At 43.8% G+C, this 14078-nt stretch overlaps 1 protein-coding gene across 1 annotated transcript; it reads right to left on the bottom strand.

Annotated features, from left to right (window-relative positions):
- Window positions 1-1337: 1337 nt before the first annotated feature.
- LOC306870319 (cadherin-1-like) lies at window positions 1338-7968 on the bottom strand (the record flags this gene model as incomplete). The annotated part of the gene is made up of 10 exons (XM_079417524.1): window positions 1338-2668; window positions 2742-2887; window positions 4973-5217; window positions 5301-5486; window positions 5585-5713; window positions 5794-5966; window positions 6052-6199; window positions 6522-6665; window positions 6765-6902; window positions 7753-7968. The coding sequence occupies 10 exons, from the start codon at window positions 7966-7968 to the stop codon at window positions 2559-2561; spliced, it is 1635 nt and encodes a 544-aa protein (XP_079273650.1). The 3' UTR covers window positions 1338-2558.
- Between the last annotated feature and the right edge of the window lie 6110 nt (window positions 7969-14078).

The raw sequence follows: 14078 nt of genomic DNA, 5'->3' as shown, positions 1-14078 counted from the left end.
CACGACAAGTTTGAAGTACCATCTTCAGGCCAAACATATTTTTGCAGATGTTAGCAAAGATGCCAGTGCTGAGACAGCATCAACAAGCCGTGCTTGTCAAAGGACACTGGATGAGTGCAGCCGGGGCAAGCTTGTCAACAAAACAACAACAGCAAAGCTAACTAATTCCATCACTAAATGGATCGCCACAGACTGCAGACCCATCAGCATAGTTCAGGACCGTGGGCTTCAAGACATCATTCAGACTGCCACAGGAGACCCATCACACCAGTTACCTTCGAGGGGAACTATTGTTACGAAAATAAATGAACTGTACAACACTGAAAAAACTAAAAAAGTTAATCAGTTGGCAGTAGGCACTTTCATAGCACTTACTGGAGACCACTGGACATCAGTAAGTAACCAAAACTACCTCAGTGTAACAGCACACCTAATCGATGACAATTGGCATCTGCACTCATTCACTTTAGGGGTGTTAAAAACGGAAGAAAGGCATTTTGCTGAAGCATGCACTCTGTCCACAGATAAATGTCTAGAGAGGTACAAGGCAGAGCCCTATGTCAGCATAGACACATGTCCACTACAGTGTTGGTCAGCACATTCAGGTGTCCATGTTAAGCCGGCCCATATGGCAAAAAGGTATTTGGCTACACCTGCCTCAACAGTGCCATGTGAGAGACTGTTTTCTTTGGCAGGCCACATTGTGCAGAAGAAGAGGTCAGCTCTGTCATCTGAAAATGTTAATAAGCTAGTCTGTCTGAGCAACTAGCTGAAAGAAGAGTAGATTGTATGATTGGTTAGCAGGAGGAATGTTGCTCAGATGCACAATGTAGAGAATGTTCATTTTGTCTCTGTACAGACATTTAATTTCTAAAATAGGCCTATATTGATTGAGATATGGACTGAAGGATCTGTTTCCTTAAACTTGTTTTGTTACACATTTATTTCAGATCAAGAATGTAGAGACTGTTCATTTTGTCTTTTTGCAGACATTTAATTTCTAAAATAAGATTGTGATAGAAATGTTAATTGAGATAATAAAACTGGAGGATCTGTTTCCTCAAACTAGTTTGTCATGCATTTCTTTAGTTCAACACATTTACAGGTAAATCCTAGTATTTTAAATGTGCAATTAATCGAGATGAATCAGTCCATGACTGATTAACTCAATTAAATTTTTTTAATCGATTGACAGCACGCATATATATATATATATATCTATACAGTATATACAGTGCCCTGTATTGGAACAGTAAAGACAAAAATGCTCTGTTGGCTGTGGAGTCAAGGCATTTACAAATATGATTAAAAGATGAATATGAGACAAAACAACAGAATGTCACATTTTATTATTGGGTGATTCAACACACACATGTTTTACCAGCTAAGAAGTTCAGCACTTTTAGAGTTTCATCCCTCTATCTGATGTGAGCATGAGTATTGGAACAGTTGCCTCACAGGTCTTTCTAAGTGATCGGCTGTGTCCTGTTGCATTAATTCTTCAGATATTAAAAGCAGGGAATGTGTCGTATCAGTTATATCCATTACTTCTGTATTCTAAATCTTGCATTTGATGACATACACAAACCAGGATGAAGACGAGGGAGCTGACTTTGAGAGAAAAGCAAGCAATTTGGATGCTAAAAGAAAAGAGTAAGTCAATTAGAGCTCTAGCAAAAACAAAGGGCATGGAGAAATCAAGAGTTTGGAAACCTCCAGTGACACCAACAACCAACAACGACCTGATCGGCTGAGAAAACAACAGTAGTTGATGACAGACAAATCATAAAAGCTGTGAAAATGAATCCTAAAAGACATGTCTGTAAAATCAACAACCAATTCCAGAAAGCTGGGGTGATGCTCTGACAATCTACTGTCCTCAGGAGACTTTGACACAGAATTACAGATGCTACACAGCAAGATGCAAACCTCTGACCAGCACCAAAAATAGAAAGGCAAGAGTAGAATTTGCAAAAAAGCACAAAGGTGAGCCAGAAGAGTTTGGAACTGTGTTTGTGGACCGATGAGACAAAGATGAACCTTTATCTAAGTGATGGGAAAGCAAAAATGTGGAGAAAAAAAGGGAACTGCAAATGATCCCAAGCATACAGCCTCATCCGTAAAGCATGGTGGAGGTGTTGTCATGGCATGGGCAATGCATGGCTGTCTCTGGAACAGGCCCTCTCAACTTTACTGATGTCTTAATGTATGATGACAGTAGCAGAATGAATTTGGAAGGGGACACAACCAGCTTGCCTACCAATATTCAAGAAAATGCCACCAGATTCATTGGAAAGTGCTTCATATTGCATCAGGGAAATGACCCAAAACACCCTGCCAGTTCAGTCAAGGAATTTATAAGGGCAAAGAAATGGAAAGTCTTAGATTGCCCAACTCAATCTCCAGATTTAAATCCGATTGAACATATAATTTCACCATCTGGAGAGGAGAGTATAGGCAGAAACTCCCGAAAACAAGCAACAATTGGAATTGGCTGCATTAAAGGCTGGGAAAAGCATTTCAAAGGATGAGACCAAGAGTCTGGTGATGTCTATGGGTCACAGACGCACGCAAATTTTTATATTCCTTTCAGTAATAACAGGAGCATTGTCGTTTACATCCTCCAATTCAATTACCAGGGTTCCTGTGCCAGTTGCTGGATATGTTGCTGCAAACAAGCACAAACATATTAGAAATAGGCTATGCTGCAAGAATTCCTTCTACCTAGAAACACAAATTACCATCATCATCCACGGCCAAAATGACAGCTTTGTATATTCCATCTTTGACATAAGCAGATTCTCTATCCATAACGGTTCTGACTTTAATCACTCCAGTCTCTGGAGACACACTTAGCCAGCCAGCAGGATCATTTCCCATTTTATACCTGGAAGGAACAAAAACCATACAAGTTAAAACTAGAAATGTTCATAAAGAACAACTTAAGAGGAAAAAACATTGAAATTCTGTAATTAATTACTCATCCTCATTTCATTCCAAACCCGTAAGACCTTCGTTCATCTTCAGAACATAAATTAAAGTATTTGATTAAATCAGAGAGCTTTCTTATCCTGCATAGACAGCAATGGAACTACCACGTTCAAGGCCCAGAAACATAGACTATTGTAACGATGTCCTTTCTATGTGATATCAGTGGTTCAACCGCAATGTTATGAAGCTACGAGAACACTTTTTGGGAGAAATGAAAGAAAATATTTATTCAACAATTCTTCTCTTCAGTGTCAGTCTCTGCCGTGCATTCACAAGAGGACCATGACTCGTGTGTGGTGCTTCTGACGTAGGTTCAGTCATTCTGACATAGAATCTGGATGTGCTGTGGCTTGTTTGCAAGCAGAGGAAAGCACACGCATGCATTGTGGTACTGTCTTGAGCATGCACCAAAGTCTGATGCGGAAGAGAGGAAACTGTTGAATAAAATTATTTTAGTTAATTTTAACGCAGGCATAAAATAAAAGAATATCATAAGCAAAAATGTAACTGGTTTGAATGGCTATACTGCAGAGCAATAACTGTATGCCATAAAATACAAATGTAACTGTCATTTGATGGTGGATGTGGTGAATAAGCTGCCAGCGATCAAACGATTGATTTTGAAGTCACTGAAAATGGCAGTTTTGCGAATATGTTTGAGATCATATGAGCCAGATGCTGAATGCACTGTGGAAGTGTGCTCTGATGACGGCGATGGTACACTCATCTGTTCAAATTCAACCCTTCTAAGTTTCAAAAGGTATCGAAATATGCTTTTATTCTTCTATAATTGTTCTTAAAATATCAAGAGCAGTTAGAGATCCATCCGTGCTGGATATATAGGTCCGGGTCGCTAAAGACCCGAATATGTAATAGTGATAACATTCATGCATTTAAGGGTTAAATGTTGGTTTGACCAGACATGCATGGAGATTTAAAAATGTTTAAACTTATTTAAAGTAAATGCTGTGGTTTGATGGCTGGGTAGAAAGGTTGACAGTGGGAAGGTGGTTCTCAATAGTTATACTAGTGAAGTGAATCTAGTCAGTCTTCTAAGTGTTCACACCTAAACTGTTTGAAAGTTAGAGCATGTATATATATATAAAAAAAGAGTCTGAATTCATGAAGAGTACATCTATGGAGGTGAAACATGCAAACCTCTAGAGCAGAGATGCCCTCACTTTTTTTTGTGTTGGGGGTCTACTTTTCAAATGAGAAACTCACCGAGATCTACCAAGTGAAAAATAAATAATAAAATGCATATAAACTAAATTAAAAAAAAGCTTGATATGATGCATCTTTATATTGCATTAATTTTATTAAAAATAATAATAAAATGTTAAATTCTTAGTACCCCCATAGAACCGTGCCTGCATTTACCTAAAGCAGTGGTTCTCAAACTTTTTTTACTCCAAGACCCCCTCCTCTCCAAATCAATACTGCAAGCTCAAACTTCTATTCACTAAAACCTTTGTATTTTCATGCAAGTTTTTTTTAAACAAAGCAAACTCAAGATAGATTTAAACATGTCATGTTCTTTTTTGCAAACATACTTTGCAAAAATGTCACTGCAGATATTCTATACAACTTAAATGCAAAAGTATGTATATTCTGAACTCTGCGATCTAAAGGCGGCTCGACACCATCAGTGAATAATAGTTCCTCTGTCAGAACAATCTGTTTGGAGCGTTTGATGTCTATATGTACATGAACACCACTGATCCTCACAAACTTCAAAACACACGAGCATCCATTATAAAACACTCGCTCTATTCAACTACGTAAATATACTGAGCTGTGTTCAAGCAGAAATATGATGTTATATTGATCTGTGCTGATATACTGATTTTAAGTTCTCGCGTCCCCCCCCAGTTGAGAACCACTGACCTAAAGCGTGATCTACTAGCATTGCTTTCGTGCACCCCTGGTCTTGAAAAATCATTCAAAACAAGGAAATATTCAAATATATTTCATATCTTACGTGATCTTCTGTGACTTTCCAATGTCTGGATCAGTGGCTGTATAAGTAACCAAGTCAGTATCAACTGGTGTATCTTCAAGTTTGGAAATAACCTTCTCCTTTGGATTAAACTCAGGAGGTTCATTCACATCTTCTACATTCACCGTGACCGTGGCAGTGGAAGTGGGCAAAGAATCAACAAATGGATCGTCATTCTCGACAATCACAGACAAAATGTACTGCTTGGTCTTCTCAAAGTCCAGGGGCTAAATGGAAACGAAAGTGTCTTTTACTGTAGAATGTCAACACAACCAATTGCCTGGGCAAACAAATGAGCAACACACAGTACCTTTACAGTGGTGATGATGCCCTCCAGCTGGCTGGGTCCAGTACTGACATTGAAAAACCCTCCCTTGTCACCGCTAATAATCCGATACTTAGTTGACCAGGCCGATGATCCAACTTCATCTCCATCAGTAACTGGAAGTTTGGCCACTACATGCCCTACTTTATTCTCTGGGACGGTTACGACGTGCTAAAACAAAGATATGTATGGTGTGTTTATATAAGAATTAATATGTTCAAACACCTACAAGTGGAAGTGTAAAACAGTTCTAAATACATATACGTTACCAATGTTTGCTCAAACTGAGGAGGGTTATCATTGATGTCAGTAATTGTAATAACAGCTGTGCCAGTGGTTGACAAACCGTCTCCTTTCGTGTCAGCAGCCTCAATTAACAAAGTATATCTGGGCCATTGCTGAAAAGGAAGATAGCAGATGAGTTAGTTTACATGAAGTAATATCACCACTTTGCGATTCATCAAATATCACTTCTCACCTCTCTGTCCATGCCCGTTTCTCGCACACGAATGGTTCCAGATAAAATGTTGATATCAAACATGTTTGGTTTTGGAGATGGCGGCTCTTGGCTGACAATTTTGTAGTTGACTATACCGTTGTCTGTGTCTGGGTCATCTGCATCAGTGGCTGTGACTGTCATAAACTCAGTATCTTTGATGAGAGAATAAAAACTAATTAGTTGGTAAAAGCAGATAGCTGAAAGCCATTTTATTGAGAAATTACACCATACACCCACCTTTTTTAGCAGCTTCATGAACATGTCCATTAAAAGGATTTTGAGTAAACACAGGCTTATTATCATTTTGGTCGATCACATTGATGACAACTTCCATTGGTTTTTCTTCTAAACTACTCACATCACGTCCTACAGCTTTGGCTATAAGCTAAAGAAATTAGAAAATTTGGGTATGTTAAGAGGCAAATACTCAATGAGTTTCTTTAAAGTACTTTAGTCAGTGTCTAGTAGCTTTGAGACACTGATACTTAAGTGTAGTTCTAAAGAAATCTGACTTAATCTTTAGTAGATATACAAATTTAAAAATGCAAGGTCTCGTGCGAACACATGAAAAGAAAACTTAAGCCATTTCCTCTGATTAAAAGAGGTCAGTTTTCAAAGAATTAAGAGTGAACAGACAGTTAAAAGCTCAAATACACCAAGAACTAAATGTTGATTTTACACATTTAAGAGACTAAAAATCAACTTACTTTGTATGCAGCTTTTTTTTCTCTGTCGAGTGGCTGAGTCACAAAAAGTTTCCCTGAAAATCTGTCTACAGTGAAAATCTCATTTGCCCCTTCACCTGTGATGCTGTATACCAATTGAATTTCCTGAGAATAGTCTGACGTTATCTAAACAGAAAGCAGTTAGGGAACAAAGTCAATGACAGACGAACCTCCCTCCCTCTCATCCGTCTAATTCTGAACGGTCCTTTCATGATTTCCACTCACCTGGACCAGCTTCATTGGGAATGGACCTCTGCTATTCTCAGGTACTTGGAGCGGAGGGATAACCCAACCTCTCTTTGCTCTCTTTAGACCCGTTGAAGACTTTGGAAAAGTCAGAACCTGATCTGAGGGCAATTCCATCTAGAAATATTAGTTACATGTTAGTAAAAGACACTTAACTACAATCTATTTTTGTTTACCCCCCAAAAAAGACGGCACATTTTGCAGTAGTAAACATGAAAAACAACATTCTGGCATTTCCTGACTTCCGTGTGTGACCAAGGCATCTTGAAACTTCTGAATATCAAAATGTTTGTCACAGCTACTGATGCCTAAAATTGTTCTGGTTTGTTAATTTTTCTTCTTAATGCCATTCCATCATCTATGGCTATACTCATGGCGAGAACCAGTTAATCCATACACAAGTCAATCTATACACAAGTCTGTTATACACACTAGTAGGAGGGGGACCATTTAGTATCTTCAATTCACCTAAACTACATGTCTTTGGCCTGTGCGAGGAAACCGGAGTACCCGGCATAAATGCACACTGACACAGGGAGAAAATTGTTCTGGTAATAGGGAATCTAGGAATTTGGAGTAAAATTTTTGGGCTGCCATTTAATAAACCAATTTATGGTAATTTGAGAACTGTTCATTTCCTGGCTAGATTTACATTATTCCACGGTGTAAAATAAATGCAGAATACAGGTTAGTGTCAAAAGTTTAGGAAGTTGAAAGCATTAGGTTTTAGCACTGCATTAAAAAAAAACACATCTGCATACTCACTTTGTGTTTTTGCAGACTCAACAGAATTTACCACATCAATAATAATAATAATAATAATAATAATAATAATAATAGTAAACTTGTGCAGAAATGAATAACTACTAAATACATAATTTAAAGTACCACACAAACTGAAGTGCCCAGTAGAGGTCAGGCTTGCACTGTATTGCACAGCAGTTTCTTGCATGAAATATGTTTGTACCTCTGGAGAGGAGATGTTCATGACCATATCCATGTGATATCCCTTATGATGGTGGACACGCTCAACTTTGACAGATGCTGTGTGCTTCTGGCCATAAGAGTCCCAAGCGTGCACAGAAAACACCTTGTGACCTTCATGAAGAGTCACTTGTCTCTTCAGCGTTACAGTCCCATCCGTGTTCACCTCAAACCGCTTGTCAACGGACTGAAAGAGCATTCTTGTTCTTCCATCACAGTTATTGAAAGTTACTGAAAGTTAAAGAAAATAGTACATTTATGACGCTTACATTGGTACAGCCTCACTTAACACTTTCAATCAAAAGTTTCAAAACAATAAAATAACAGATGTTGCATTAAGCATAATGGGAAGCTACTTGCCAAGTTTGTTTTTCCACCCATAATAATAATTAAGTGACTCATTGTAATAATAGGCCATTTATAATGATAAAGTTGCCGCACCTCCCTGTATTTGTTTGAAAGAAACCTCAGAATCATTTTGGATGACAGACTTTGGCCCAGACATTCCAAAATGATTAAAATATCATTCGAGAAGGTGGGCAATGAGACTGGTGAGCTGGTTTTATCCAATTACATGATCTGCTGAGGAGTCAGTGAGTTTGTTGCACATCAAGAAACTTATTTGGTAAATGCGTTTCCAACTTTGTTTATTGCATATTTTATTGGAAAAAAAGAAAAAAAACCCACCACCAACAACAAAAACACTACTACCACAATTTAGCATCTACATTTCATACGCACATTTTAATATTTTATGTAGGAATTTAGGAAATATCCCAAAACTTGCATAAAAAAGTGGATGTAAACATAGCTATTGATGGGGTTTTGAGAGTACCTAAGACAACAAAGACAACTCGCCCAACTAGCTCTGCCGCGCTCTTCCTCTGCAGCCTCTTTCGAGCCAAGGAGGAAAGTGCCGCGAGTTTCTGATGCGGATCTGTCAGGATCAGGTGACGTGCCCAGTGCCCACGCGCTCCTCACCCCCCTGCTGCAGGTCCCTTTCCAGTGCGCTTCATGACCGCTGATCTCCGCCCCTCCCCCGACGCTCAAGATGTGTTGTCTTTCGGTGCCATGGAGGGCACTTGAAGAGGAGGATGATGCCATTTCGGTGGCAGCGTCTGTGAGAGAGGAAGTGGTCCTGCTGGATTACACTGCGCCCCACGGCAGCGACGCGGGGGACCTCCATCACAGTGATGTCGAGCTCCTAAGCGTCCTGTCCAAGGCAGTGGATGAGCTCGGGTTGGAGTGGGCGCCTCCTGCCGAGCCGGACAGAAGCCGTCTGGACAAGTGGTACCCTCCAGTCGGATCGCGGCCGCAAAGACACCCCATGGAGACCCGGCCCCTTTTTCCCTGAGGTGCACGAGATAAAAAAGTCGTGGAACCAGTCGGGTGCATAATCCGGGAACCTCCCTCCTGTCTTCTGTGGATGGAGCTGACCAAGTGGGGTATGTCAAACTTCCCCCATCTCTGTCCGTCAGCCGCAGTGGACTGGAGAGTGAGAAACAACCCCTCTAAACCTTGCCGCGCCACTGCAAACCTCGCCGGCAAGGCTTTCTCCGCGGCGGGCCAGGCAGCTTCAGCACTGCACGGGATGGCGATACTCCAGGTATATCAGGCCAAGCTGCTCAAGTCTCTGGATGAGCACGGGCCGGACCCCGAAGTGTTTAAAGAGCTCCGACGCGCCACGGATCTGGCCCTCAGAGCGACGAAGGTGACAGCTCGAGCGATCGGCCGCAATATGGGGAATCTTGTGGTGCTAGATCGTCACCTGTGGCTTACTCTGACCGAGTTGAAGGACTCAGAGAAAACGGCCCTTCTGGACGCTCCCGTGAACCCCTCAGAAACCTTCGGAGCGGAGGTGGAGACGTAAACGGAGCACTTTGTTGAAGCACAGGAGCAGTTGAAGGCCATTAGCCACTTCCTGCCAAAGCGCACCGGCGCGAAACCTCCTGCGCGTTCCCGCTCCTCCTCAGCGTAGCATGCGGGAAGACTGCACGCCCCTTCTGCTGCTCTTCGACGCGAACATGAGGCGGCGGTGAGGTCAAGACAACCGTGGCCGAAGCGTCATCAGGGCTTGAAGGGCCAGAGACCCCGCCCTGGCAGAAACTGAGGACCACCGGCACTGGAATCAAAGCCGCGTTCCTGATGCTGTCTCTCGGAGGAAGAAAGCTGCACCCAGCGCCGAAGACGAGCCACTGAAGAAGTCCGCTCGCTCCGCTGTGTGTGCTCACCACGCCCCCTGCCTGTTGTGGGTGGCAAGAGCAATTGTCATGTTTGCTTTTTGACTGTTCCACTATGCAGTGTAATAAAGTCGAAAAAAATACAAAACTCACCTCAATTTTCCTCCTCTCACTCCCCTCTCCCCCATCACTCACTCTCACACTCGTGTGGTATTAAACTCTCCGAGTTATCCCTCACGGTGTGCAGTCCGCCTCGCCCGCTGTCACAGTTCACAGAAGCGTGGCATGCACTGCCAGGGGTATCAGAGTGGGTTATGAAATCAATAAAGAACGGCTACACGCTTCAGTTCTTCCGCAGACCGCCCCGTTTCAATGGTGTGTTAATGTCCACTGTGCGGGAGCGGAATGCTTCAGTTCTGCGAGAGGAGATACACAATCTTCTTGCAAAGCGTGCTGTAGAGGCAGTACCCCTCACAGACCGTGAGGGCGGCTTCTACAGTCGTTATTTTCTGGTGCCAAAGAAAGACGGCGGACTCTGCCCAATCTTGGACCTGAGACCGCTGAATTGCGCGCTTTCAAAGTGCTTGTTCAAAATGATTACGCTGAGACAAATCCTCTCACATATCAGGCCGGGAGATCGGTTTATCTCCATGGATTTAAAGGATGTTTATTTTCACATTCAAGTAGCCCCCCGCCACAGGCGCTTCCTGAGATTTGCATTCGAGTGGATAGCGTACCAATTCACGGTCCTGCCCTTCGGCTTATCCCTGGCCCCTTGTACGTTTACGAAATGCTTGGACGCTGCTCTCTCTCCTCTGAAGCAGAGCGGAATGCGCATCCTGAACTATCTCGACGACTGGCTAGTCTTAGCCCAATCAGAGAGCGCGCTGCTCAGCGACAAACTCAGACTCCTCGCTCATATTCAGAGCTTAGGGCTGACTATAAATATGCAAAAAAGCATGCTGATACCAAGCCAGAACATCTCCTTTTTAGGAGTGGAGTTGAACTCAAACAATATGTGAGCGCGTTTGTCGGAGGAGCGCTCACAAAAACTGATCAGCTCTCTCACAGTCTTCAAACTAGGGCGTTCTTCCCCGCTAAAATGCTTTCAGAGGACGCTCGGCCAGATGGCTGCTGCTTCGACAGTGTGCAATCTAGGGCTCCTACATATGCGACCGCTTCAGCTATGGCTAAAGAGGTGGGTGCCACAGAACGCATGGCGCAAGGGCACCTTGCGCATCACAGTGACGCGCGACTGTTTGCACACGCTGACCCCTTGGCGCAATATGACTGTATCGCCGGGGTGTTCGTATTGGCCAAGTAATCAGGAGAAAGAACGTTACGACAGATGCATTGAGCACGGGCTGGGGAGCCGTATGCGATGGCAGACCAGCCTTCGGGACATGGTCAGAAATGGAGAAGTCATGGCACATAAATTGTCTGGAGCTCCGTGCTGTACACTTAGCGCTTGAGTGCTTTCTCCCAGACATTCTTCACGTCACGTTCTCATCAGGACAGACAGCATGATAGTGGTAGCGTTTATAAATCACCAAGGCGGCGTGAGCTCGCGACCACTGCTGCAGCTGGCGAGAGACCTCCTTCTGTGGGCAGATGGACACCTCCTCTCCATCCGTGCAGTACATGTCCCCGAACGCCTGAACTACGGCGCGGATTTACTGTCAAGGGGCGGGGTAATCCACGGGGAGTAGAGATTACACCCTCTGACAGTCAAAATGATTTGGAGCGTATTCAGCAGAGCGGAGGTGGATCTCTTCGCATCAGTGGAGAACACTCACTGCCCGCTGTTTTATTCACTGACACACTCTTCCCTGGGAGTGGATGCACTAGCTCACAGCTGACCGAAAGTACGCACGTATGCCTTTCCTCCAGGGAAACTTCTGTCTCGCGTGCTTTGCAAAATCAGAGAGGAAAAGGAATCTGTTCTGTTAGTGGCACCGAAATGGCCCAATCAGCCGTGGTTCCCAGAACTGGTGGAGATGCTGGTAGCCCCACCGTGGACTATCCCACTGAAGTGAGACCTCTCTCAAGCACAAGGAACGATATGGCACCCAAATCCGGAGTCATGGGGCCTGGAGTAACAGATGCACTTCCTCAGCGTGTGCTGAACACTATCTCTGAGGCTAGGGCTCCTTCCACGAGGCGTCTTTACGCACATAAATGGAGAGTTTTTTCAAGTTGGTGCGTATCGCGGGGCGAAAACCCAATCAACTGCCCGATACCAATAATTCTTGCCTTCCTCCAAGAGCGATTTGATAGTGGTCATATGCCATCCACATTGAAAGTGTATGTGGCCGCTATAACAGCCTTTCACGCTCACATTGAAAATCGCCCGATCGGCAGAAATGAACTGATCATACGGTTTTTAAAAGGAGCAAGAAGGCTGAACCCTCCTCGCCCTTCTACTCTACCCACTTGGGACTTGGTGACGCTCTCACGGGACCCCCGTTCGAGCCCATACAATCAGCAAACTTGCGAGCACTCTCTCTCAAGACAGCCCTCCTGCTCGCGCTGGCCTCTTTTAAGCGAGTTGGAGACCTGCAGGCGCTTTCAACTGATGATTTGTGTATTGAATTCGGGCCAGGTGATTGCAGACTCACCTCGAAGCCTAAAAAAGGATATGTGCCTAAAGTGCTTTCGACTGCATTTAAAGCGCAGGTCATAACACTATCTGCTTTCCCCCACGAAACACCGTCCGGGACGGAGCCGCTTAATACACTGCTGTGCCCTGTACGTGCGGTGCGCACTTATATCGAGCGCTCTAGACAGTTCAGATTCTCGGAGCAGTTATTTGTATGTTTTGGTGAACGCACAAAAGGACTGCCTGTGTCCAAGCAAAGGCTGTCACACTGGATCGTCGACGCAATTGCTTTGGCTTACAGCTCTAAGGGCGTGGAATGCCCGATAGGGGTTCGGGCACACTCAACCCACGGACTCGCGTCATCCTGGGCCTGGGCAAATGGCATGTCTATTCAGGACATTTGTACGGCGGCAGGCTGGTCATCACCCAGCACTTTCGCGAGGTTTTATAACCTAGATGTGTCGTCGCTTGCCTCGCATGTGCTGTCAGTGCAAGCAGCGCACACGCTTACTCAGCCTCAGCTATGATCTGTGTATCAGTGGTTTTGACTAGGCCGTATACACCCTGTATTGACGCACCACCAATTCAATGCGGTCCCTAACAGTTTATCACAATGTTTTGATATAGTTCACCACGTCTTTTAGGACTTGATCACCATCATACTCTGCTTATTGAGCACCGCTACGGCCGTGCATCATGACACATGATTTCATTGAAATTAAACAAATTCAACTAATCTATATGTGAAAGCGCTGAAGCCGCCGCCATTTCACATTCTCTGTTTCACTGGCGTTAACTCCGCCCCTGGTGTGACGCGACATCATGTAGTTGCCCCGCGCCCCTCCCTGACTTTTACATGGTTTCGACTAGGTCCTGTAGACCTGAGCTGTGTTTACTAAGAGCGCTAATATCATTGATGCTCTCATTACGGCTCCGAATGGGAAACTTGACGTACTTAGTCGAGCCAGGCTCCATCGCTGTGACACGGCGGGATTTTATACGTTCCCATAGCAATGTAGAGTGACCGATTTGAAGGGGAACGCTCTCGGTTACTCACGTAACCTCGGTTCCTCGAAATGAGGGAACGAGACATTGCTCTTATTGCCGTGTCACCGAGCTCAGGATCTTAGAATGCAAGTTGCTTCAGTCAAAGATTCTGAATGGATGACGTACAAGCACTGCCTTATATAGAGTGGGATTCCCGCTCATATTTCGCGCGCTTGGCCAGTTTCACTGGCGTGATTCAATAAGGCTTCAGTAGTATTCGAGAAAAAGGTATTTCCCATAGCAATGTCTCGTTCCCTCATTTCAGGGAACCGAGGTTACGTGAGTAACCGAGAGCGATTTAACGTAAGCGTTAGCATAGACCGGCCGAGTTAGTGTACTTTGTTTAAAAACATCTTAACTTTAATTAAATTTTTTTAAACAACGTTCGGTTGCTTTAGCATTATAATGAGATATGTGAAAACAGCCTAACGTTACCTCTTCCAAGTCTTTTCCCCCTGTAAAGGTGATCTCTGTGCACTTTAA

This window comes from Barbus barbus (genome assembly GCF_936440315.1).
Source record: "Barbus barbus genome assembly, chromosome: 1".
NCBI classification, from domain to species: Eukaryota; Metazoa; Chordata; class Actinopteri; order Cypriniformes; family Cyprinidae; genus Barbus; species Barbus barbus.
Note: the sequence above shows the minus strand (reverse complement) of the source record. Positions and strands in the feature narration are given on the sequence as shown.